The 27,391-nt window shown below is 42.6% G+C and overlaps 1 protein-coding gene across 1 annotated transcript in view; it reads right to left on the bottom strand.

The window, feature by feature from the left end:
* LOC114351691 (multidrug resistance protein homolog 49) overlaps positions 1-27,391 on the bottom strand; it is a 56,017-nt gene that overhangs the window by 2,024 nt on the left and 26,602 nt on the right. The window contains 21 exon segments of the mRNA XM_028302993.1: positions 583-792; positions 1,623-1,817; positions 11,934-12,164; positions 12,963-13,109; positions 13,764-13,973; positions 15,620-15,814; positions 16,486-16,604; positions 16,607-16,647; positions 17,148-17,343; positions 18,403-18,588; positions 18,838-18,960; positions 19,218-19,467; positions 20,171-20,285; positions 20,635-20,786; positions 21,286-21,542; positions 21,923-22,089; positions 22,640-22,965; positions 23,115-23,362; positions 25,106-25,355; positions 25,595-25,709; positions 26,366-26,517. Coding sequence (XP_028158794.1) covers positions 583-792; positions 1,623-1,817; positions 11,934-12,164; positions 12,963-13,109; positions 13,764-13,973; positions 15,620-15,814; positions 16,486-16,604; positions 16,607-16,647; positions 17,148-17,343; positions 18,403-18,588; positions 18,838-18,960; positions 19,218-19,467; positions 20,171-20,285; positions 20,635-20,786; positions 21,286-21,542; positions 21,923-22,089; positions 22,640-22,965; positions 23,115-23,362; positions 25,106-25,355; positions 25,595-25,709; positions 26,366-26,517 — 3,885 coding nt within the window.

Raw genomic sequence — 27,391 nt, forward strand, 5'->3', positions numbered from 1 at the left:
CACAAATTAAGGAAGACAAACATCTTTAGGTCCACAGCCAAACTATATTTATATTGTTTTAAACATTCATGGTCACTAACAGAAGAATTATAATTATTATCACCCGCCAGTTTCCTCAGTTACTACGGAGTAACTGAGGAAACTGGCGGATGATCACGGGATCATGGCGCTTGCAACAGTGACGAAATATCGGAAACTCAAAATTAAGGTACATGGTAGCAATCCCGTCAATATAAATTAGACTACATCTTTGTTGCAAAATCGCTCTATTACAACTTCATATTATTACTATGATTTCTTGAGCTCCATATGCTGTTGTTTACCTACTGTGTTTGTATCTCCATTGTACCAATTATGAATCGTGGGCTAAATTGCAGCGCCATGTTAATACCCAAGAGCTATAAGCGTATGCATGTTAGCCCTCAAGTGGTGGTACTTAGGTAAGTTGCGTGAACGACTTGTACTAAAAGAGCTCCTTTGGTCAGTTCTATTCCTTTTTTAAGAAGGGAAGCCTCCCCCTTCTTAAAAAAAGACAGTTGATGCAAATTAATACGACATATTTATTGTGTGTATTCCACTAACCGCAGGCAGTGCAGCAATAAACGAGTGGACGTTAGCCGCCTTGGCCGCGACGACTATCTCTTCAATAGGCACGATGCGCGTATTGTCTCCGTAAGCGATGTTTTCTGCGATGCTCCGGTCGAAGAGCACCGGCTCCTGCGACACGATGCCGAGGTTGCGTCGTAGCGTCGTGAGACGCATGTCCGACATCGTGTTGTAGTCGTCCAGATACTGGAAAAGAAGTTTTATGGTTGTAGCTTTAATGGTTTATTTACTATAGAGTACCCGACTACCCGTGGATTAAGGAAAAGTTGAGGCATTGAAAATGACGAGTCTATTTATTTATCTTTCTTCAGAAACAGTCAAAATACTACTATTATTTCCCATATCCCATCCAAGTACGTAAAGACAACTCAGCTGAGTTGGAAAACCAGTGACCATAGCCCACAGAATTGCTAAAATCAAGTGGCAGTGGGGCACATACTCGTAGCTCGCAGAGCTGATGGCCGTTGGGGCAAAAATGGTTTTCGAGTGGCGATCACGGGCTAGAAGACGTAGTATGGGCAGCCCCCCCACTAGGTGGACCGACGATCTGGTGAAAGGCAGTGCAGCACCGGTCGTTGTGGAAATCCGTGAAGCCTTTTTCCAGCAGTGGACGTCAATTAGCTGAAAAGAACGAACGAATGAAGGCAACTCTCAACTATTAAAGATCTCAACTAACCACAGTCCCGTCGTCAGGGTCATACAGCCGCTGCAGCAGCTGTATCAAGGTTGACTTGCCGCACCCGCTCGGGCCCACGAGCGCTATCCGTTTGCCGCTCGGTATCGCGAGCGAGAGACTCCCATATACCAAATACGTAACATTTATCAAACTATCCAAGATTAACTCACCACAGTCCCGTCGTCAGGGTCATACAGCCGCTGCAGCAGCTGTATCAACGTAGACTTACCACATCCACTCGGGCCCACGAGCGCTATCCGCTTGCTGCTCGGTATTGCAAGCGAGAGACTCCCACACACCACTTACGTAAGATTACTCAAACTATCCAAGATTAACTCACAACAGTCCCGTCGTCAGGGTCATACAGCCGCTGCAGCAGCTGTATCAAGGTCGACTTGCCGCACCCGCTCGGGCCCACGAGCGCTATCCGCTTCCCGCTCGGTATCGCGAGCGAGAGACCACGTAACACCTCCACTTCTCTCCTAGTAGGGTAGCGGAACTTGACGTTCTTGTATTGGATCTTGCCTTCTGCCACCTGAGAATACAAGAAGTATTATTATTAAGCATATTTATAACTTAAAAATATTGGTTTTGGTAAAGTCAAGGGTTCTTCTTTTAACAACGTGACATGAGGCATGATGCGAATGCGACTCATTTATAGACCGCAACTGAGCTCTGTCTCAATAATATTTCGGAATGAGCGCCCCCAAAACTGACAGGATATTAGGATAGGTAGGTAGTCGTAGTAACGCGATACGGGCCTTTATGTAGCCTTGCTCGATGTAAACCTAGAGTAGAACTTAGAGCCATGGGGCAAGCCCGAGACGCTATAAGAACTGCGCTGGTATAGCAGTTTCTCAAATTCATTATACTCCTGGGTCAGAGTATAACCTGTGGTATAACAGAGCGCTTTGTACAGTCGCGGAATGAAAAGGTTCGTCACCTTAGTGTCGGTTTTTGCTTGCACTAGGTACTGTAAGAGTCAAACCTGCCACATAACAGTGCAAGAAAACAGTGCTGCTAACATTTATATAAATATGACGTTTGCTAACGAATAAGGTTTTGCTTGTTTATTTTTCTATCCCATCAGTGCAATGCAATGATGACATTGACCAATTGACAATAGTTTTTTTTTATTTAATAGAAATAATAATGGCAGGTTGAACCAACAAGAAGGTTTTAGTTTATCAATCATAATAATCTTCTTGACAAGATAAATCGTCAAACAACTTTGATCTGAATATTCTGAACTTTACTGACGAACAGTTAAAGATTATTTTTTCTAACTCGAGATTATTCTGTAACATAGTTTCAAAAGGTAATATGTGCTCGCGATTCGTTGAAGGATTCAATTTGAAAACTGACGAACCTTTTCATTCCGTGACTGTACATGCGCGTGGCATTTGCGCAGCTCTTCACGACTTCAATAAATGTAATGCATTTTGCATCAAATACTCTACGAATAAATTAGGTGTTCAGGTTCATCNTAGGTGCCAATATGGCGTGACGTTCGCTCTGTACGGCGACGGCGCCGCCAACCAGGGACAGCTGTTCGAAGCCTACAACATGGCCAAGCTGTGGGACCTGCCTTGCGTGTTCGTGTGCGAGAACAATGGATACGGTGAGTTTTGAACCTTGTGTAGTGGTGATAGGTGCCAATATGGCGTGACGTTCGCTCTGTTCGGTGACGGCGCCGCCAACCAGGGACAGCTGTTCGAAGCCTACAACATGGCCAAGCTGTGGGACCTGCCTTTCATGTTTGTGTGCGAGAACAACGGATACGGTGAGTTTTGAACCTTATGTAGTTTTGGCAGGTGCTGTTTTGCAACATCACTACACGTCTTGTAAAGACGTGGATGTCTTCACCGGCTTGTATAACTAACGCACTTACTGCTTAGGATATAAGGTCTTATAGCAACTTCAACTACACAGAATGCCACAGTATTTACCAGAATGTGCGATCGTCCGTACTTAGATATTAAAATAAAATTAAAACTTAGTTCAACATTTCCGCTTGGTCCGTCTCCATGCTTATCTAATTTGCAATTTTAGTTACGAAATCGAAAATATTTTTTGTATTAATGTCTAAAATTACTTCGAATCATGTGAATAAAATGCGTGCTATGTAAATAATGATAACGCTTTATTGGTGTCATTCAATGATAAGAGTATTAGTTTGTCTACACTTACGTCTGTTTCCTTACGTCATGTCCAGTGGCATAGAAAAATTGTTATGATTATAATAATCTATCTATCTAGTTATACCACAGAATAATAATAAGTACTACGTACAGAAGTTTTACTTCGCGAAGGTATTTAAAAAAATGTATGCTCAATGTCATTAACAATATGGTGTAATTTAGCTTGTCTCAAGAGTCAAGCAAGTTTGTCAGAAGTTTTGTTGACAAACGTCAGTGATCGGTACTGCGCCGAAGCTATAGGGCTGACTTCGGTAAAATGATGTGACGTGAGGTGCCAATCTGCAGAAAATGGCGGAGGAAATACATGATTTAGCATGAATTATCATGAATAATATTAACTACTTATTTACCTCTCAGTGTCTTGAGGCAACATAAAAAAGTACATTCTGTGTTTTTATTATTATTTAGGCAGTTAAATACTGCACAGTATTTAGTACACCATTTTCTTTATTTTTTTCCATCATACACAAGAATACGCGTGCGTGAGTCAATGTTCGCTCGTATGTGAGGCCTTGTCGAATAGTAATCTTGTAGGGGGCAATCGTGCGTGTTTTGTTTTTGATGTAAACTCGCGGAGATGAACAGGCCTGATTATAGCGCCATTTTATCGATCTTACATGATAAGCTCATACGTTTGTCGTCTAAAATGATCGATTTTTATCATGGCGCGTATGCCCGGCCTACAATGATAAAAGACGAAGCACACTTATCATCCCGGAAACGGATCGTAACCGTATCAACTCGAGGCGGTCAGTATTCTTTGCAAGAAACTCCGTACTGCAACGCACACTTATCCGTACCGTAACGTAAACGCATCGCCTCGCGGTGAAAGGCGATACGGTGTTGATCCCTTTCCGGGCTGATAAGTGTACTATGACCTTAATACAGTTATAACTTTCACAGTTTTTTATCTCTGTTTGACTGGTAGAGAATGCCACCCGGCATTGTACAGTCACGGAATGAAAAGGTTCGTCAGTTTTCAAATTGATTCCTTCAACGAATCGCAAGCACATACCTTTTGAAACTATGTTACAGAAAAATCTCGAGTTAGAGAAAATAATCTTTAACTGTTCGTCAGTAAAGTTCAAAATTATTCAGATCAGAGTTGTTTGACGATTTATCTTGTCAAGAAGATTAGATTTTTTTTTTTTTTATCTCCATCTTAGCCACAACATTTCTTATATTTATTGGTACTTACGTACTAATGGTATACATTCGTTTTGTATTGTTCACATTTGTCCCCCCCGGCCCACCGAGGCGGTAAGGTATGCCTGCTCAGGGTGAGTCGGGGGGTTCTTGTTGGTTCAACCTGCCATTATTATTTCTATTAAATAAAAAAAAACTATTGTCAATAATTGATCAATGTCATCATTGCATTGCACTGATGGGATAGAAAAATAAACAAGCAAAACCTTATTCATTAGCAAACGTCATATTTATTTAAATGTTAGCAGCACTGTTATGTTGGCAGGTTTGACTCTTACTGTACCTAGTGCAAGCGAAAACCGACACTAAGGTGACGAACCTTTTCATTCCGCGACTGTACAATACTTCAGTGCAAAAAGTTTAAATTAAATAAATAAAATTATATTTGTACCCCAGGCATGGGCATGAGCGTGTACCGTTCATCAGAGAGCACAATACTACGCTCGCTCGTTCATTTCAGCCAAATGACGTCCACTGCTGGACAAAGGCCTCCCCCAAGGTTTTCCACAATGAACGGTCCTGCGCTGCCTGCATCCAGGCTCCTTCCGCGACCTTTACCAGAAATGAGGAGATCCGCAGGAGAACCAAAGTGACAGACATAGCTCGCAGAATTGCTAAAATCAAGTGGCAGTGGGCGGGGCACATAGCTCGTAGAGACGATGGCCGTTGGGGCAGAAAAGTTCTCAAGAGGCGACCACGGACTGGAAGACGTAGCGTGGGTAGCCCTCCTACTAGGTGGACTGACGATCTGGTAAAAATGATCCTTATCACCTGACAATAATGATGATATTTGTGCCCCAGGCATGGGCACGAGCGTGGACCGCGCGTCGGCGAGCACGGAGTACTACTCGCGCGGGGACTACGTGCCCGGCCTCTGGGTGGACGGCATGGATGTACTGGCCACGCGGGAAGCCACGCGGTTCGCCATCGACCACTGCACCAGCGGGAAAGGTGAGCACTGTTTATAGACTTGTCTTAAATATTTATCTGTGCCCGTAATTTTACAGAGTGGAAACGATAAAGTGATCTCACTCGATTATTTCTAAACTATAAAGTCTGTTCGCCGAGAGTTGATAAAAAAAAAATATCAGAGGTTCTAAACTCATTATAAATTGTGGCCCGCTAATTATTTTTGTCGATATAATGAAAAAGTTGGTAGATTATCATTATTCTCTTTTAAATTTACGGGAATTATTCCGGTTAGGGCATACGTGGGGATACGGATCAAACACGTGGCGTCCATGTGTTGGATAAAAAGTATTTCATTATTATCAAGTGGCTTATAGTGTATCCCAATGTTGGGCAAAGCCCTACCCACTGTCATAACATTCATTTCGGTCTTATGTAAAATAAGGATTACTAATGTTTGGCCAAAAAACGTTTCCCAAATTATCACAAGGCAAACAACGTATGGCAAATTTTCATTTGGCAAATTCTCACTTGGCAAAACAACTTATTGCAAACTTTTAATTCGCAAATGTCGTTTTTGGCATATTATTGTTTAGCAAATTATTGTTTGGCAAAGTATGTTTTGCCAAATGTTTCATTTGGCAAAAATATTTCACGATAAACTATTTACAAAGCAATTTGATTGGTGCATTGAATGGAATAAAAATTAGTTTGTGGTTATTATTTTGTTTAGTGGGATTAATTTTCATGTTTCATTATTTTATTAATTAACAATAGAGGTGATTCTAGCGCTCGGCGGCCGCTGCCGCGGCACGCTTCGCTCGCCTTCGCGCGTCAAGGGTCACTGTTCTAACCTAACCTAACCTACTATTTTCTGCAATACCTACTTTCTGCAATCATACTATTTTCTGCAATCTCTTTGTTTTACACAAAATTCTTGTGAAACCACGATCATGTGCCATATGCTTTGATTTGTGGGTAACGGTGGGTAAGTATGTGAAGTGTCAATTTGACCAAACAAATTATTTGGGATATAATATTTGGCGAAATAAAACATTTGCTATATAAACATTTGCCAAGTAAAATATTGCCAAATGATAATTTGACCAAATGAATTAGTTGCCAAAAGTACAGTTGCTAAAACTTCATTTGGGAAATGAAACTTTGGCGATAAGTTGTTTGCGAAGTGAAATTTGGCGAAAAGTAATTTGGCCAAACGGAAGGATACCGTAAAATAAATCTATTCCGTTTCACACATTGCGGCCCGCCGGCCGGGGCGCTTGACGACAGCTGCGTGGCTCGTACCATGGTACTCAGTGCGCGTTGTGACAAACGACGCCCGCCATACAGAATGCGATAATTAAGCGACAGTCGCTATTGTAAGACATTTCATAATATTTATCAACTCTCGGCGAACAGACTTTACAAGATATCAAAGAACTGAAATGTGCTTTACGAGCGAGGGAACGGTATCAATAATAGGTTACAGAATAAACTGGATCGATGCTAATATTTAATTTTTCAGCTTCAATACATTTATTACCATGGATAAGCCACATGGAACTCATTACGGCGACCGCCCGCGCGTTTACGCGTTAGGATTTAATTTGACATTTCGTTAAACATAAACAATAACCTTGACGACAAAACACAATGCCGCGCGGTTTACTCGCTAGTTTCGAGACTGCACGCAAAATTTGAAGAAACGGCCTTAGGATCACACGGTTTGGTTTAAAATCAATATCACGCTTAACTAACCTAGACTGCATCTCACTTAACAACAGGTGCGATTGCGGTCAAATACCTGCCTTGTTATGCATAAAAAAATCACCCGCAGGCCCTCTCCTGATGGAGATGGAAACGTACCGCTACTCGGGGCACTCGATGTCGGACCCGGGCACGTCGTACCGCACGCGCGACGAGGTGCAGGAGGACCATCACCTCTTTCACTATTATTTAGCTATTTCTTCTTCTTATTTTGTTTATGGCCAGGTCTGGGATATTACAGCCCACAGAGTGAATTCCGCCAGTCACTTTCATATGCAATAGATCAAAAGCCATCACGACACAACACTCTAGTTTGATCGTTTCCATACTAAATGTATGGAACCGATTCCGATCTAAGAGCATCAACACATGCTACTTTTATTAGCATCGGAGATTTACGCCCGTATTAAAAAACGATACTTGCTTAAGTGAAGCAGCAAATCGAACGCACAGCGTTGAATAGAGCTCTGTGATTGGTTCGTGAGTCACCCTGTGTGTCCACGCATACTGTGCGACCTCATAGTAATGTTTGTGAATACGGGCGTGAGTTTGCGACTGTATCGATGCTGCATCGCGACTTTGCGACTTCATGCGTTCGGACGCGGTATCGGAATCGTGCATTCCGAAAAGCGACGCAATCGCCGCGTTTATTGTTTTTAAGTGTGCGGCGTTGAATGTGTAGTCGCTGCATTCAGCTTCTAAAAAGCTTGCTAAATTTCTATTTTTTTTATCCACAACGAGGAAGCTCTTGGCCTGTATCTCACCTGATGGTAAGTGACGATCAGGCCGAAGGTGGATGCTTGCTAAATCGCCATGACTTTCGCCCGCAGGCCCTCTGCTGATGGAGATGGAAACGTACCGCTACTCTGGGCACTCGATGTCGGACCCGGGCACGTCGTACCGCACGCGCGACGAGGTGCAAGAAGTGCGCCAGACCCGGGACCCCATCACCTCGTTCAAGGAGAAGATCCTCAGCAACGAGCTCGCCACGCCTGACCAGCTCAAGGTATATGAGATATCCCACCTTTTTATTTCAGTTTCGTCCGGTTTCCATCAAAGCGTTGCCAAGAAGTGTTGAGCCATCAAATTTGAAGTGGAAATAATGAAATCTGATTGGTTATTCAAAACACTTCCCTGCTCCGCTCCGCCTTGGTGGAATCCGGGTCTCAAGCAACTTTTCCAGTTCAATTGACAGCATTTATCTAATAATACATACCCTCAACTACGCGTAAATTTCATTTTCAACCAAATTCTTTTATTTGCCAAAAATAATATTTATCAAACACGCAAAGTTGACATCGGCGTTAAGTTTTCTGATATTATCTAATTTTCTGAGTAATTTTCTTAAACTAAGGAAATCGAGGATTGATTTGTTTATCATAAACATTTTGATGCGAATAAGATTTAGCATAGACTTACAAGACAAATGCATACCAGTGTTGCCGTAGGTACCTACATTATACCATATGAATGCGAATTCAAGTCATGCAAACTCCTATTTTATACTGTGTTTATATCAACACCCTGTATTTGCTTCAGGAAATCGACGCCCAAGTGCGCAAAGAGGTAGACGAAGCCACGAAACAAGCCAAGTCCGAGCCAGAGGTCGGCGTGGAAGAACTCTGTGGAGACATTTACTACAACAACTTGGAACACCAAATCCGAGGCATCCATCCTGGAGCGCCCTTACAACACGTCGAGGTCACCGCCCGCTCGTACAACTAACGCGCTTACTGCTTAGGAAATTAGGTCTGTTATCCATAAAGTTATACCTAGCGGAATAGAGCAATAAAGAACTGAGCGAGCGAGATGTCACTAGCAACACTGTGAGGTAAAAAGAGATGCGTGATGCCGTCGTTGCGTCAAACAGAGCCGTTCTTGCAACTATTTGACAGTTCAGAGGCGCTTAGTGGCACGGTGAAAATTTTAACTAAGATATTTTCAGATTTTACGTGAGGGACATCGTGGACGTTTATGAGAAATAGTGCTTCAGAAACGTGGTGTCTGGTTCAGTGATTAATTTATTCTACAAAAAGCTAAATAGTCCTGACACTGAGACACGAATGATATCCAGTGTCATCCAAAATCGGTTTCGTTTGACGCTCGCGGTTGTTGCTCTATTCCGAAGGAATGTTATCTTTATGGTTACCCCATACGTTCGATCGATCGAGTATGTTAACTATGTTTAGGATGTGAGTAGGTAGGGGATAGAGACCCCGCCGTGGATAAACTTGCAAAAGATAATGATTATTTAATACTTATTGTTATTATAATTGTTTATGTGTTTTGTAAAAGTCAAATTCACGGCGGGGTCTACCTGTAAAGGTATTAGTTTTCGCTCACTCAGAATTTATTGTTTTCTACAGAAGGGATTATATTATTGTACAGAACCGTAAAATAAATGTACAAATATTTATATCGACTCTATTTGTAAATCACGTTGATCACATAATTTTTGCAAATATTTTTTTGTAATGTTTTTTTAGCCAATAAGCGTAAGTGATACTGCCAGCGACGCTGTATTTTTATCCACTATGATATAGTTCTACCATATTTTTGTTTTGTCGATCATTTTATTTATATTAAGATAAATAAATTATTTATAAAGATACATTTATTTTTTATTTTGTTTCCGAAACAATAATAGATTAATATTCCGCTACAGAAAATATATTTCATGTCCATGTATCGGCGTATGCGAAATGGCGTTTGATCTGATATTATTAAAATGTAGGTATTGAAAAATAATAACGCAACCATGTAACTGTTCCAACTTTTATTTCAATAGTCATTAGTCACCTATACAACTAAATTAAATAACTTTACAATTCGAAAAACACGTTAATTACACAATAATAATATAAAAATACTATACCAACTGTTGTTTATTTGAGCATAATTTGAAATATGTGTTAAATAATGTAAATTGTGTTTGTCCTACGCTAGAAATGCTAAAAAGATGCTTTTAAATACTGAAGCAATTGTGGTTGGGATAGTTAGTATTTGAAACATAATTGTTGGTATACTCGCCCTATACATACTCGTACAGTCAGCGTCAAAGAGATTGTGACACCCAGTGGCCAAAAAGTTGACAACACAACGTTATTTCAACCGTAACAAAGACGTAGCGAACTTTTTGGCTATTTTGGGTGTCACGAACTATTTGACGCTGACTGTAAATCTAAACTAAAGCCCGGTCTCCGAGCATGTAGAATTTTGTCCAATGACCCTAAGCTACCCATCCTTATCGCTCGCGCGTAATTATGTTGCTGTTGCGCACAGTAGCGACAGCAATATAATTACGCGCGAGCGATAAGGATGGGTAGCTCGGGGTCATTGGACAAAATTCTACGTGCTCGGCGACCAGACTATATATATTTTATGTGCTTACTTTACAACTATGCATATAAGTATGGTATTCAGTTATCTTTGGCTTCGTAATAATACTTGAGCACAAGCAAGGCACAATTTCACATGCAGTAAAAATAAAGTTACAACTTTATCTTACATAAACACACTTTGAATGCGATGAAACCTTTTTAATAGCATGAAGTGCGAATAAAATATTAGTAATTAAAGTAAATGTAAACATGATTGTAAGACTAGAGGTAAAACTAATTTTATTTAGGAAACTACTAAATAAGTCTGTGCTTTTTAAATCGATTTACACATTTTTCTTACATCTTTCAATTCAAATATTCGACAAAAGCCATGGAAGTATCTAATAGCACCATGAAAAGTTAAAGAAAAAGAGAACATATAGAATATAGAACTTTCAAGCTTTTTGGTAGGTATAGCGTTGTCTCTTTCAGTTTATGTACAAAAATGATGAAGTGTGCATCTGAAATACGACATTCACTATCTGCTACCAACTCAAAAATAAAGATTTGTAAGAAAGAAAGATTGCACAGTTATGTCTTTTTTCTTTGCGTGTCTTTTAGGGGAATGTACAGGGTAGGTGGGTAAAGGGGAATGTTTGGCATTTTTGGAATAGGAATTGGTAGGTAATATAGGGAATGGCAATGGGTAAGTAAGGTATACCTATAAAACTTATTGTACTAATCTGAAATCATGTAAATTATTACTCTAATGTCAGGCACCGAGTAAAAAATAAGCGGTGATCTAAAAATACGCTATATCTACAGTCCTATGCAAGTTATTATAAACAATATTTATAAATTCCGTCACATTTAGTTAAATGTAATCAAAAGCCTATTCACTAAACCACTGCTTCTCTAACCAATTACAGAGCTGCAACGTTTTCTAAAACAACTTTTAACATAATTATGTGTGCGGTTCAAATCTTAGATGATTGCCTTTATGGACGTCCTTATTACGATCTACGACTTTTCTTAGCAACTTGATTTGATGTTTAATTTAAATTTTAAGAATAACCCACAAGCTGGCAGGCGCGGACCCAGTCCTCAAAAAGGTTGTGGGGTAAATCAGATGCGCCCATCTTGCCCATTATAGCGGGACCGCGCCTGCAAAATAGTTTAGCGTTTAAGTTTTGAATATTTTGATTTTTGACGACTTGTTGGTGTTGAATTTTATTTCACACTCATCTACGCGGCGGGGTTAACGTTCTCATCGTCTTCCTCTATAAACCCGCACTGTAACTCGTACAGCTTAGCGTATATGCCCTTCTTGGCCATGAGTTCTCTGTGCGTGCCGGTTTCAGCCACCACGCCGCGGTCGATGACGCAAATCATGTCTGCGTTCTGGATGGTGGCCAGACGGTGGGCGATGATGAGGCACGTGCGACCCTCGCTTGCACGGTCGAGGGCTTCTTGCACCACCTGTGGGAAAAAAATATAGAAGGAATGAAGAAAGACAGAAACATTTAGAGTAGGCGCACACCGTTGATTTTTCGTCGGCCGATAGTTTAGTCGGGCAGTTGATCAGTATGGGCATGTATGGGAGTGCGCACACTACGCCGATTCGATTTGGCCGATTCTTCATACAAATTAAAATCGGGCACAACTATCGGCTAACTAAAAATCAACGGTGTGCGCCTACTCTTATTACAATGAGACATCGCACAAATATAATAATTAGGGACGTTAATAAAACACATGACAGTAGTCCAAGAACACGAGGAAATTGTGTACTGAACAGTGTCCCTCTACCCTGGAGCCATCTCAATGCCTTTTGCAATACCTCACTTCCTTTTTTTCTTTCCTGCTTTTACATAATTATAACATCGAATGTAAATAAATAACAAGGGTTTACATTTACAAAGTGAGAAATAGGAGATTAGGAAACGTTATGTATAGGTATGTCACAGAAACTTGTTGAGTTTATCTATCTCATTAGCAGCTCAAAAAAAAAAACAAAAAAAAACTTTATTTGTAGCCAATTACAATTGTGCATAGACAAAAAGAAACGTTANTTTGTGTGTGTGTGTGCGTGTGTGTGTTTGTGTTCAATGTAAGGAAGTAAAAGTATAAATTGAATTTACCACGCTTTTAGAACACAATCAATTTTAATTCCACTGTAGCTACCGTTCATTGTGGAAAACCTTGGGGGAGGCCTTTGTCCAGCAGTGGACGTCATTTGGCTGAAAACGTAAACGTAAACGTACCATTACAGCTTACCTTCTCACTGTGCGTGTCTAGGGCTGAAGTGGCCTCATCCAGCAGCAAAACCCTCGGGTTTCTGACCAGCGCGCGTGCGATCGCGATCCTCTGCTTCTGTCCGCCGGACAGCTGGGACGCTCTCGCTCCCACGCGGGTTTCGTAGCCCTGCGCAAAGAAATACACCAGTTGACACATAGCAAACAATTAAAATTTTAGACATACAAGCAGAGTACATCTTTGTGGCTAAAATAGCTCTAACTACGCAATGTCTTACTTAATTATTTTTTTCTTAATCTTAAGCTTGATGTGCTGTGGCATCCGTTTACATGTACTCTTTTACTAAGAACCCAATGGACCGACTATACCTAATATCTAAATCGCAAGCTAAGATAAATCTTTCAGCGACTTGGCCCAGTTACCGGAAGAAGAAATATTGAAAAATTGAATCCGGCGACTTGACCCGTAGACCAAGCTAAAAGTGGGCCAAGTCGGAAGTCTCTAGATAAATACCGCGTCATTTATTATCTCCATTTGGTAGCGCCACTAACTTGAATAAACGTGTGCTTGTTATCCTCTTGGGCACCTTCAACTCATAGGATGTACACACGGCCACAATGTTAACTAACAATTTCCGTTTTTGCTCTCGCTCTCATCAAATGGTGATTCTTTGCGATAGAACGAGACGACATAACTGGCAATGGGTAGTTAACACTGTTGCCGATAGTACAACTTATTGTAGATATTGCTGATTTGGTCAGCTCTTCAGTGGGAAGAGGGGAGTGTGTGAGAGTGGAGGGGTTTTGTAGTGAATACACTTACCGCAGGTAGCGCAGCAATAAACGAGTGGACGTTAGCCGCCTTGGCCGCTACGACTATCTCTTCAATAGGCACGATGCGCGTATTGTCTCCGTACGCGATGTTCTCTGCGATGCTTCTGTCGAAGAGCACCGGCTCCTGCGATACGATGCCGAGGTTGCGTCGTAGCGTCGTGAGACGCATGTCCAACATCGTGTTGTAGTCGTCCAGATACTGGAAAAGAGGTTTTATGGTTGTAACAAGAAGGGTACCTAGTTGTAATGCATTCTATACTATGGAGTAAGACTAAAGAAGAAACTCTAAACACAAGGGCTGCCACAATAGATCAAACCTGGTCGAGCTGGCGCAAATGAAGGCCCAAAAAAACAATAAGACTTTGAAAATAACGGAGGCTATCAACATCAACAAGTGACTCTAGCCTGCAGAATTGCTAAAATCAAGTGGCATAGCTCGCAGAGCATCAGCTCGCGGAGCTGCCATCAGGCCTTTGGGTCAGAAAAGTTCCCGAAAGGCAACCTCGGGCCTGAAGATGGAGCAGGGTCAGGCCCCCCACTAGGTGGACCGACGATCTGATGAAGATCGCGGGACGTGCAGGGATGCGAGCAGTGCAGCACCGGTCGTTGTGGAAATCCGTGAAGCCTTTTTCCAGCAGTGGACGTCAATTAGCTGAAAAGAACGAACGAATGAAGGCAACTCTCAACTATTAAAGATCTCAACTCACCACAGTCCCGTCGTCAAATCAAATCAAATAAGTTTATTTGCAGACCAAAATGTCATGATAATACAGGTATACAGTATCTGAGTCAGTTCCAATTATGTTCTACCGGGGATTGTACCGGTGTGCAAATGTAATATAATAATAATTGACTGATTAAATTAATTAAGAATATAAAAATTACTACAATTATGATCACAATGTCAAATTTTAATACCTACTCAAATAATAAATGTCAAATAATCGTTAATTATCATTAAAATACTCGTCAATACTGTAATAACATTTGTCAAGAAGCCATTTAAGTATTTATGTTATTTTTGAAAACCCTAAGAGGCAAATCTTTAAAATTATTAGGCAGTTTATTGAATATTTTGATCGCCATTAAAGGAGCGTTGCTTGCATAAAAATGTGAGTTGCATTTCGGGTAAAATAATGTATTTTTATGCCTTGTGTGCCTCTCTAGAGATTCAGCATGAGTATTAAAATAGCTGGGATATCGTTTTACAAAAGTACAAATTTCTCGGACATACATACACGGCAAAGGTAATACACGTATTCTTTGAAATCGTCAGGATCATACAGCCGCTGCAGCAGCTGTATCAACGTAGACTTACCACATCCACTCGGGCCCACGAGCGCTATCCGTTTACCGCTCGGTATCGCGAGCGAGAGACTCCCATATATCAAATACGTAACATTTATCAAACTATCCAAGATTAACTCACCACAGTCCCGTCGTCAGGGTCATACAGCCGCTGCAGCAGCTGTATCAAGGTGGACTTGCCGCACCCGCTCGGGCCCACGAGCGCTATCCGCTTCCCGCTCGGTAACGCGAGCGAGGCTCCCATATACCAAGTACGTAAGATTAATAACTATCCAAGATCTAACTCACCACAGTCCCGTCGTCAGGGTCATACAGCCGCTGCAGCAGCTGTATCAAGGTCGACTTACCGCACCCGCTCGGGCCCACGAGCGCTATCCGTTTGCCGCTCGGTATAGCGAGCGAGAGACTCCCACATACTACTTACGTAAGATTACTCAAACTATCCAAGATCTATGCGCTTGCCGCTTGGTATCGCAGGCGAGTGACTCCCATATACCGAGTATGTAAGATTACTCAAACTATCCAAGATTAACTCACCACAGTCCCGTCGTCAGGGTCATACAGCCGCTGCAGCAGCTGTATCAAGGTCGACTTGCCGCACCCGCTCGGGCCCACGAGCGCTATCCGCTTCCCGCTCGGTATTGCGAGCGAGAGACCACGTAACACCTCCACTTCCCTCCTAGTGGGGTAGCGGAACTTGACGTTCTTGTATTGGATCTTGCCTTCTGCCACCTGAGAATACAAGAAGTATTATTATTAAGCATATTTATAACTTAAAAATATTGGTTTTGGTAAAGTCAAGGGTTCTTCTTTTAACAACGTGACATGAGGCATGATGCGAATGCGACGCATGATCATAGACCGCGTCTGAGCTCTGTCTCAATATCATTTAGAATGAGCGTCCCAAAAACCGACAGGATATTAGGATAGGTAGGTAGTCGTAGTAACGCGATACGGGCCTTTATGTAGCCTTGCTCGATGTAAACCTAGAGTAGAACTTAGAGCCATGGGGCAAGCCCGAGACGCTATAAGAACTGCGCTGGTATAGCAGTTTCTCAAATTCATTATACTGCTGGGTCAGGGTATAACCTGTGGTATAACAGAGCGCTTTGTACATGCGCGTGGCATTTGCTCAGCTTTTCACGACTTCAATAAATACAGAAAATTACAGGTGGCAATTTTCTAAAATTGCACAAAACCTTGAAAATCTTGAAATCGGTGATATTTTTACAGGGGTCAAAAATGGACGTTAGGGAGATCATGGCGAGGCCTATCGATGGTTACAGGGTTATCCATTGTTTTTGGGACACCCTGTACAATTATATAATGCAATTTGTATCAAATAATCTGTTGTCAAATAAGTTGTTCAAGTTCATCCTATCATATCTTAGAATGATACTCACGAATCCTTCAGGCACGGATGGTGTGAGCGTGCTCTCCACCTTAGGCTTCCTCGCCAGCTGTGTTAACACGCGTCCCGCCGCGCTGACGGCCGCGCCGAAGTTAGGCGCGAACGCTAAGCCTGGCCCATCATCCAAGCGCCGAATACTAGCGCTTCTGACACTCTGGAAGGGAGGGAGTAATGAAAAAGAGCTGCAAATGAAAATACTATCGGCCTAGATTGCGACTTTTGATATTTAAATTGCAAAACGAGAAAAAAACTGAAAGTTTAATACATTAATTTGGAAAAAATTGAGCCCGAAAACTATATGAACATTTGACAATGTCAAAAGTGTCATCAGAGAATAGAACCCCGAAACTCTGAAGCTCTTAATGAAATTGAGTCTTATCAAGTTTCAATCAAGAGACGTCCGCAGATAGACAAAGGCCTTCCCTGAGTATTTCCACAACGACCACCTGCGCTGCTTGCATTGTGGTGTTTCTCGCGACCTTCACCAATCCTCGATCCACTGAGTTTGAAGCCTGCCAACATTGAGGTTTCCGGTCCGTGGTCGTGGTCATGGTGGTGGAAATGGAGCCTCTTACAGAGTGAATAGTAGAAAGGAGAACACGTAGCCGCGCCAGCGAGGCTGCTGCGAGCCCGACTAATGATGACGTCACTCACTTGATGACGTCCTTGTAGGGCACCTCCCTGTTGGCCACCAGGACGCCTCCGTACCACAGCGACAGCGCGTAGCCGGCGACGGGCGCGGTCTGCCCGAAGGAGAACACGCAGCCTCGCCAGCGGAGGCTGCTGCGAGCTGTCTTGCGAGCGGCCAGGCCTGCCTTGTGGTAGCGTTCGAGGACGCCTTGCTCGCCACCTGTGGGACAGCCAGGAAATTAGTTTATTCTTATCCCCTGCCTACTGCCTTGGGACTATTCAACTTCTGAGAAAAAGCAGCGCAAGATACTTAATTATGCTCGTTTTCACCATCAATCCCTAAGTGACCCCTAGGTAACACATAACAGGAATTTTGTTTTGGACTGAAAACGGGCATTAGTCATTTACAGTCAGCCTCTTTTTCTAACAATGTTATGACAACGCGTAATAATCGCTTGATGAGTTTATAACTTATACAGGTTGTCCAAAAAAGCGAGCTAAATAATATGAGAAAAGATAGACTGACCAATGAGACTGAAAGAAGAAAAAAGTGCTATTTCTTGCGTGACCATATAAGAATCGAAGGAATGTAGGAACTTACAGAAGACAGACACAGTCCTGATATTAGTGATGGCCTCAGTGGCTATGGTGTTGGCCTTATCCGATGCCTGCCTCACGGCTTCTATACCAGCAGCTATGACCCTTTCTTCGAGTACTATAACTACTATTATCTATGTCATTAACCAAGGATCAAATAAATGCCATGTACTTACAGAAAGCAGACACAGTCCTGATGTTGGTAATCGCCTCAGTGGCGATAGTGTTGGCTTTATCCGACGCCTGCCTCACGGCTTCTATGCCGGCCGCTATGACTCTGCCTTCAAGCACCACCGCCACTATGACCATAGGCACTGACACTAGAGACACTAGCGTCATCTTCCAAGTGTAGAACATGGATAGGATTTTGATATTACCTTTATCACTATCCATGGATCAAATAGTGCTATGACTTTTGAAATTGCAGTCTGTTTCTATGTCCCTATTTGCAAACACTATGGTTATGTTACGTCACTATAAAAGGGCCGAAAGAGTGTGTAGGTACTTACAGAAGGCAGACACAGTCCTGATGTTAGTAATCGCCTCAGTGGCGATAGTGTTGGCCTTATCCGACGGCTGCCTTACGGCTTCTATACCAGCAGCTATGACCCTGTCTTCGAGCACTATAGCTGCTTTTTACCTATGTCCATAACCAAGGATCAAATAAATGCTGTGTACTTACAGAAGGCAGACACAGTCCTGATGTTAGTAATCGCCTCAGTGGCAATAGTGTTGGCTTTATCCGACGCCTGTCTCACGGCTTCTATGCCGGCCGCTATGACTCTGCCTTCAAGCACCACCGCCACTATGACCATAGGCACCGACACTAGAGACACTAGCGTCATCTTCCAAGTGGAGAACATGGATAGGAGTTTTCATATTACCTTTATCACTATCCATGGATCAAATAGTGCTATGACTTTTGTGATTGCAGTCTCTGTGTCTATGACCTGCCTTCAAACTCTATGACTGTTATTTCTTGCGTCACTAATCACTTTACAAGGATCATCGGAAAAGTGTATATGCCAACCGCTATGACCCTGCCTTAGAGCACTATAGCTGCTATAACCTATGTCATGAAGGATCAAATTGGTGCATTAATCTGCATTATACTTACAGAAGGCAGACACAGTCCTGATGTTAGTAATCGCCTCAGTAGCTATAGTGTTGGCTTTATCCGACGCCTGCCTCACGGCTTCTATGCCGGCCGCTATGACTCTGCCTTCAAGCACCACCGCCACTATGACCATAGGCACTGACACTAGAGAGACTAGCGTCATCTTCCAAGTGTAGAACATGGATAGGAATTTTGATATTACCTTTATCACTATCCATGGATCAAATACAGGCCAAGAGCTTCCTCGTTGTGGATAAAAAAAAACTATGACTTTAGTAATTGCAGTCTCTGTGTCTATGACCCGCCTTCAAACTCTATGACTGCTATTTCTTGCGTCACTAATCACTATACAAGGATCGTAAGTGTGTGTAGGTACTCACAGAAGGCAGACACAGTCCTGATGTTAGTAATCGCCTCAGTGGCGATAGTGTTGGCTTTATCCGACGCCTGTCTCACGGCTTCTATGCCGGCTGCTATGACTCTGCCTTCAAGCACCACCGCCACTATGACCATAGGCACCGACACTAGAGACACTAGCGTCATCTTCCAAGTGTAGAACATGGATAGGGAGATGCCGATCACTATTGTCGCTCCCGCTTGCATTAGAGCGCCGATTCGGGTGCCGGTTGCCTGTTTAGGGTAAAATAATGTTGTAGTAAGATGTTGGGATCTTAAAATGCAATTAAAACCGTAACTATAACCTTAACCGTTGTTTTTTGTATGGTATGTGATTTGACAGACTAATGTGGCAAAGCATTAGTTAGAGTATACAAATATGCTAATGAATTTTATTGGAATCAATATAAATATAATATTATGTAATCAATCGACATTATTTTATGATCAATTGTAATTTGCATGCTAACTGACATTAGCTAAATAGGAATGCACTTTTAATAAAATACCAACACCACTTATGTATTTACCCTATTTTTTAGATAAAACCCAAATAAATAATTTGAATTTGAATTTGAGTATTGAGTATTGACATTTGACGTTTGCTAAAATGGTGCAATGAGGGTTTTCAAGAATGAAAGATCCGCTAGATGGCGGGACGTGGATGTGGGGTCTGACTGCTGCGTGATTGGTGGATTTTGACATATCTGTCAATGTCATGTCAAAAATAACCAATCATGCAGCATTTGGACCTCGCGTCTACGTATTGCCATCTGGCGGATTTTTCATTCGCGAAAACCCTCATTGGTTTACGCCAGTAATGGAAATACTATGGAAATGTCACTTTAAACCATTGTTCAAAGAGCGTTTAACTTTCTTGTTGACAATCTTATGATAAACATCATAATAACGGACTACAGAGAAGCCTCTAACTTACACCTTGGACAGCCGCCGCGTCGGCCGCCAGCCGCGAGCAAAGTGCACCGATGCCGTTGATGGGGTCGTCGAACCATCCGATTTCTTGCTTCAGCATGTTGCTGAATGTGGCCACCCTGTATACAAGGATATTTTATATTAGATGGACTCGAGACATCGATAATATCGTTAGAAAGATGGGTCGAAATGTTATAAATGAAAAGGACTTTCTAACTTTTTGTTACCTTTCCTTACCTATGCCAACTTAATATAATTTTAAGAATAGACATGGATAGACAGAATAGACATGGATAGACAGAATAGACATGCTGGCGCGATCATACATAGGCCAATGACAGGTCACGCAACCTTCGCGGAATCTTTTCACAAAACTGTTTTCATTAGGGGATGCGCATACCATAACTTCTAAATAAAGAATTCATTTCGATATAAAGATACTGAAACATATCAGTTGCTATAATATACCTAAGCCTTGCCGTGAGCCGCACGCCAGTCAAATTGAAGATGAATATTTGGAAGAAGATTCCGACGCCTGTGAGTACGCCCACTATCAGAAACAATATAGCGATTATGTTGGTCTGCCCGCGGACCCAGTTTTCATCGGAACTTTGGAGAAGCTGGAAGAGAAATAAAAATAGTTTAAAGATTTTGAAAAATAGTAGCAGAAAAACACAAAACTTCTCCATAAAACCTGTACTAAAGAAGGCAGATACATACTAAGAGTCGCCGCTGTCTACAGAATTTTTATCGCCCTATAGTTTGGTTGGGCTCTTAATCAGCATGAACATGAAAGTAGGTACGCATCGATTTGCACTGCACCGATTTGGTATCAGCCGATTCCTCATACAAATTAGATGTCGACCAAACTATCGGTCTATCGGATAGTTTGGTTTTTAATTTTGGCAAGGAACCCGTTTTCACAACCAATCCCTAATTTTTAAGTGACCCCTATGGTAACACATAACAGGATTTTTTTTTTATAGGGGACACTTAAAAATTAGGGATTGATGGTGAAAACGGGCATTAGCGTATTACACAATGACAGTTGGTAGCCCATGCAAGGAACTGGTATGCAAGTGTACCAGCATATTACTATCTTTATGGATCCATACTTACACCATAAGTTTCACCGAACAACACAGCGAACATTGGGAAAGATGCTCCTACAGCTATCGCGGCCAGGACTCCAATGATCATCAGGTACTTCTCCGGTTCACACAACTTCATGATCTGCCAAGTCGTGGGCTGCATCTCTGGTGGTTCCTTTTCTTCCATAACTACGCTCTCTTCTGAGGCAGAGTCTTCTTCTGACGTACTCTTCATGGATTCCACTGATGCCAGTTTCTGTAGCTTCGGACGGTGCATCTTGGCATCTAAAGACAAAAGTGTTTCTCTTTAGATAAAGCTTCGTCTAGAAATCTTGCAACCTTTGGAATATTCTTCATTCTCATTAAAGGTTTAGCGCTTCACTGAGACAGTGCCTGAGGTATGAGAGCACGGAAGGGGTGACATTGACATGACAGAGCATATAAATCTGAAAGAGATCTGAAGTGTCGCTGATGTATGACGCATTGACGTCTCAAAAACACCCTTGCGTGCTGCTTCCATACCTCAGGTACTTAGTTAAACGATATACCTATAGTTTCCACTACGCAAGACTATAATTTCCAAAAAAAACAATGGTAGTATATGGGAGGAATCGCACAAATACATTTCAGTCATTGCAAAATGCACCTTAAGACTAAAAACTTACGTTTCTCAATATCCGTAGAAGGCACAGGCCCGATGCTCGGCTCGTTTTCCATGACGAGCTGGTAGTACCGGCCCTTCTGTTTCAGCAGATCATCGTGCGTCCCCTCCTCTATGACTTCGCCCTTGTCAATGAACACGATACGATTCGCGTTCAGTACCGTCGCTAGCCTATGGCAAATGTTTAGGATTTAGAAGCTGTATATTTCGTAAAAAAGATATTAAGAGCATAGCTTCAACCAAAATACTAACGGAAGACTTTTAATAAAACTACTATCAGTTTTGCGCGTGGGTTCGATCTCTCGATAAAGTTTTCTCCCACCGTTTCTTAACATAAGTACGAGTACATCGATTTCATATTGCCTTCCAAAATTACGTGAATATAGAAGAAAGTATAAAAGAAGAATGCAACATACATAGATTTTTAGTTGAAACATAGTACTTTCTTCCATATTTGCTAAGTGCAAATCTAAGGTAGGTAAGTAAGTAGGTACTGTCAAAAAGAGTGGGAGAAAAGTCACGTTCTCCCATATTTATCTATTTAACTTCTCATATATCTAACTACAAATTTTAATGTAATTTTGCCGTCTCAAAAAAGGAGATAACTACTTGGTGTAGTTTAAAAGAAGCTTCAATTATCTGGCTAGAGGTTAATCGATTTGGCATTAAAATGAATCGATACCAGCACAATCGATCGCGGCCACTATGCTATCATATCTACCTGTGGCTCACCATAACGGTGGTTCTGCCGTGTGCTGCCGCATCCAAGGCCCTCTGGACCTTGGCTTCGCTATGGGAATCCAACGCTGATGTAGCCTCATCCAGGAGCAGGATCTTGGGCCTTCGGACCAAAGCCCTAGCAATGGCTATGCGTTGCTTCTGACCGCCTGATAGCTGAGCGCCTCGCTCTCCGATCAGTGTATCGTAGCCCTGTTNGGGCACCTCCCTGTTGGCCACCAGGACGCCGCCGTACCACAGCGACAGCGCGTAGCCGGCGACGGGCGCGGTCTGCCCGAAGGAGAACACGCAGCCGCGCCAGCGAGGCTGCTGCGAGCCTCACGAGTGTCGCTGATGATGACGCACTCACTTGATGACGTCCTTGTAGGGCACCTCCCTGTTGGCCACCAGGACGCCTCCGTACCACAGCGACAGCGCGTAGCCGGCGACGGGCGCGGTCTGCCCGAAGGAGAACACACAGCCGCGCCAGCGGAGGCTGCTGCGAGCCCAACTAATGATGACGTCACTCACTTGATGACGTCCTTGTAGGGCACCTCCCGGTTGGCCACCAGGACGCCTCCGTACCACAGCGACAGCGCGTAGCCGGCGACGGGCGCGGTCTGCCCGAAGGAGAACACGCAGCCGCGCCAGCGGAGGCTGCTGCGAGCTGTTTTGCGAGCGGCCAGGCCTGCTTTGTGGTAGCGTTCGAGGACGCCTTGCTCGCCACCTGTGAGAACAGCCAAGAGTTTAAACCGGGGATTCAAATAAATAACTGTGTTTTCTCAGAAGTCGCCCTATTACCTATGGTATTACATTTTCCAACCTTTTTTTTTTCAGTCACTGTTGTCAGCCTCTTTTTTCAACGAATCTGATGATGAGCTTTCTTGATGAAAATTTACTCATATCCATAGTGCTACCTTCTAATTGCTTGCCTTCAAATTCTATGGTTGCTATTTCTTGCGTCACTATACATATTATAAGGATTGAAAGTGTTTAGCTAGGTACTTACAGATGCTGGACGCAGGCCGCTACCAACCGGGTAACATGGAAAGCATTGGGGGAGGAATATGTTCAGCAGTGGACGTCCTATGGCTGAGATTATGATGATGATGATGAGGTACTTACAGAAGGCAGACACAGTCCTGATGTTAGTAATCGCCTCAGTAGCTATAGTGTTGGCTTTATCCGACGCCTGCCTCACGGCTTCTATGCCGGCCGCTATGATCCTGAGCACTATAGCTACTATTATCTATGTCATTAACCAAGAATCAAATAAATGCTGTGTACTTACAGAAGGCAGACACAGTCCTGATGTTAGTGATCGCCTCAGTGGCGATAGTGTTGGCTTTATCCGACGCCTGCCTCACGGCTTCTATGCCGGCCGCTATGACTCTGCCCTCAAGCACCACCGCCACTATGACCATAGGCACTGACACTAGAGACACTAGCGTCATCTTCCAAGTGTAGAACATGGATAAGAGTTTTCATATTACCTTTATCACTATCCATGGATCAAATACAGGCCAAGAGCTTCCTCGTTGTGGATAAAAAAATACTTTGACTTTAGTAATTGCAGTTTCTGTGTCTATGACCCGCCTTAAAACTCTATGACTGTTATTTCTTGCGTCACTAATCACTATAAAAGGATCATCGGAAGAGTGTGTAGGTACTTACAGAAGGCAGACACAGTCCTGATGTTAGTAATCGCCTCAGTAGCTATATTGTTGGCTTTATCCGACGCCTGCCTCACGGCTTCTATGCCGGCCGCTATGACCCTGCCCTCGAGCACCACCGCCACTATGACCATAGGCACCGACACTAGAGAGACTAGCGTCATCTTCCAAGTGTAGAACATGGATAGGAATTTTCATATTACCTTTATCACTACCCATAGATTAAATAGTGCTATGACTTGAAATTGCAGTCTCTGTGTCTATGACCCGCCTTAAAACTCTATGACTGTTATTTCTTGCGTCACTAATCACTATACAAGGATCATCGGAAAAGTGTGTATGCCAACCGCTATGATAGCCTGCCTTAAAACACTATAGCTGCTATTACCTATGTCATTAAGGATCAAATTGGTGCATTATACTTACAGAAGGCAGACACAGTCCTGATGTTAGTAATCGCCTCAGTGGCGATAGTGTTGGCCTTATCTGACGCCTGCCTCACGGCTTCTATGCCGGCCGCTATGACTCTAGTAGTAGTGTGTAGTGTAGAACATGGATAAGAGTTTTGATATTACCTTTATCACTATCTATGGATCAAACAGTGCTATGACTTGAAATTGCAGTCTCTGTGTCTATGAAACGCCTTCAAACTCTTATGACTGTTATTTCTTGCGTCACTAATCACTACACAAGGATCATCGAAAAAGTGTGTATGCCAACCGCTATGACCCTGCCTTAGAGCACTATAGCTGCTATTACCTATGTCATTAAGGATCAAAATGGTGCATTATACTTACAGAAGGCAGACACAGTCCTGATGTTAGTAATCGCCTCAGTAGCAATAGTGTTGGCCTTATCCGACGCCTGCCTCACGGCTTCTATGCCGGCCGCTATGACTCTGCCTTCAAGCACCACCGCCACTATGACCATAGGCACTGACACTAGAGACACTAGCGTCATTTTCCAAGTGTAGAACATGGATAGGGAGATGCCGATCACTATGGTCGCTCCCGCTTGCATTAGAGCGCCGATTCGGGTGCCGGTTGCCTGTTTAGGGTAAAATAATGTTGTAGTAAAGGGTAAAATAATGTTGTGACAAAGCATTAGGGTATTGACTATTGACTTTTGACGTTTGTTAAGATGATGCAACTGGGTTACACCATCAATGGAAATACTCTGGAAATGTCACTTTAAACCAGTGTTCAAAGCGCGTTTAACTTTCTTGTTGACAATGTTATGATAAATAAACATCATATTAACGGACTACAGAGAATCCTCTAACTTACACCTTGAACAGCCGCCGCGTCGGCCGCCAGCCGCGAGCAAAGTGCACCGATGCCGTTGATCGGGTCGTCGAACCATCCGATTTCTTGCTTCAGCATGTTGCTGAATGTGGCCACCCTGTATACCAGGATATTTTATATTAGATGGACTCTAGACATCGATAGTAAGATGGGTCGAAATGTTATAAATGAGAAGGACTTTCTAACTTTTTGTTACCTTTCCTTACCTATGCAAACTTGATATAATTTTAAGAATAGACATGCTGGCGCGATCATACATAGGCCAATGACAGGTCGCGCGACCTTCGCGGAATCTTTTCACAAAACTGTTTTGATTAGGGGATGCGCATACCATAACTTCTAAATAAAGATGATTTTCTATCCACAACGAGGAAGCTCTTGGCTTGTATCTCACCTGATGGTAAGTGACGATCAGGCCGAAGGTGGAAGCGAGCTTCACCCGGAATCCTCAACCACGGACGACACAACAATGCCGTGACAATGCTGTTAACATTGTTGTTATGGCGACATACTTATTTAAAATGGTGGTAGCTAGCCAGGCGGACTAAGAACAAGCCCTACCACCCACCAAACCGAACAGAAAAATCTGCCCCCACGGGGAATCGAACCCGGGACCTCTGCGTCTGAAACAGGTGGTCTTACCACAAAACCACAGAGGCGGTTAATTCATTTCGATATAAAGATACTGATACATAATATAATGTGCTGTCTCTCAGCGGTTCTACTATACGGACGTAAAGTACTTCAACTTACCTAAGCCTTGCCGTGAGCCGCACGCCCGTCAAATTGAAGATGAATATTTGGAAGAATATTCCGACGCCTGTGAGTACGCCCACTATCAGAAACAATATAGCGATTATGTTGGTCTGCCCGCGGACCCAGTTTTCGTCGGAACTTTGGAGAAGCTGGAAGAGAAATAAAAATAGTAGCAGAAAAACACAAAACTTCTCCACAAAACCTGTACTAAAGAAGGCAGATACATACTAAGAGTCACCGCTGTCTACAGAATTTTTATCCCCCTATAGTTTGGTTGGGCTCTTAATCAGTATGAATAAACACGAAAGTAGGTACGCATCGATTTGCACTGCACCGATTTGGTATCAGCCGATTCCTCATACAAATTAGATGTCGATCAAACTATCGGCTGACAAAAAGTTTGTAGTCTGCAAGGAGTCCTAAGGTGGGTTGCGCCACCTAACATTGACCGTAACTATAACGATAACCGGTGTTTTTGTATGGAGTTTGTCAGATTTTTAAAGTTTGTCAAAGTTAAAGTAAGATGGTGCAACCCAGCCTTAGCATATAAAGATGACCCAAACTGAAATGTCCCACCAAACTCATTGACAGAGGGGCACCACCATCGTTCAACTATACAGGGTGGAAACGTTAAGTGATCTCACTCGATTATTTCTAAACTATACAAGATATCGAAAAACTGGTTACTGATCCTGAAAGTGCTTCACGAGCTCTTTCAAACGGCATCAGTAGTAGTTTACAGAATTAACTGGATCTATCCGAAAATTCAATGTTTTCAGCCTCCATACTAAATGTATGCCAGCCACACAATATTAGAAGTGTTAAATGTTCTTAAAAAGTAATAAACACTTAAAATGAACTCTTAATGCATTTTTATTTAAAATTATTCATGGAAAACATCGGTTTCAGGCTTTATTTGCTAAAATATTATCAAGATATGAGTGCCATGACTGTGGCAGTACTAAATGTATGGAACCTGGAAACATTGAATTTTCGGATAGCTCCAGTTTATTTTGTAACTTA

This window comes from Ostrinia furnacalis, unplaced genomic scaffold (assembly GCF_004193835.3).
Source record: "Ostrinia furnacalis isolate ACB-3 unplaced genomic scaffold, ASM419383v2 OfSCF1172, whole genome shotgun sequence".
Taxonomy (NCBI): domain Eukaryota; kingdom Metazoa; phylum Arthropoda; class Insecta; order Lepidoptera; family Crambidae; genus Ostrinia; species Ostrinia furnacalis.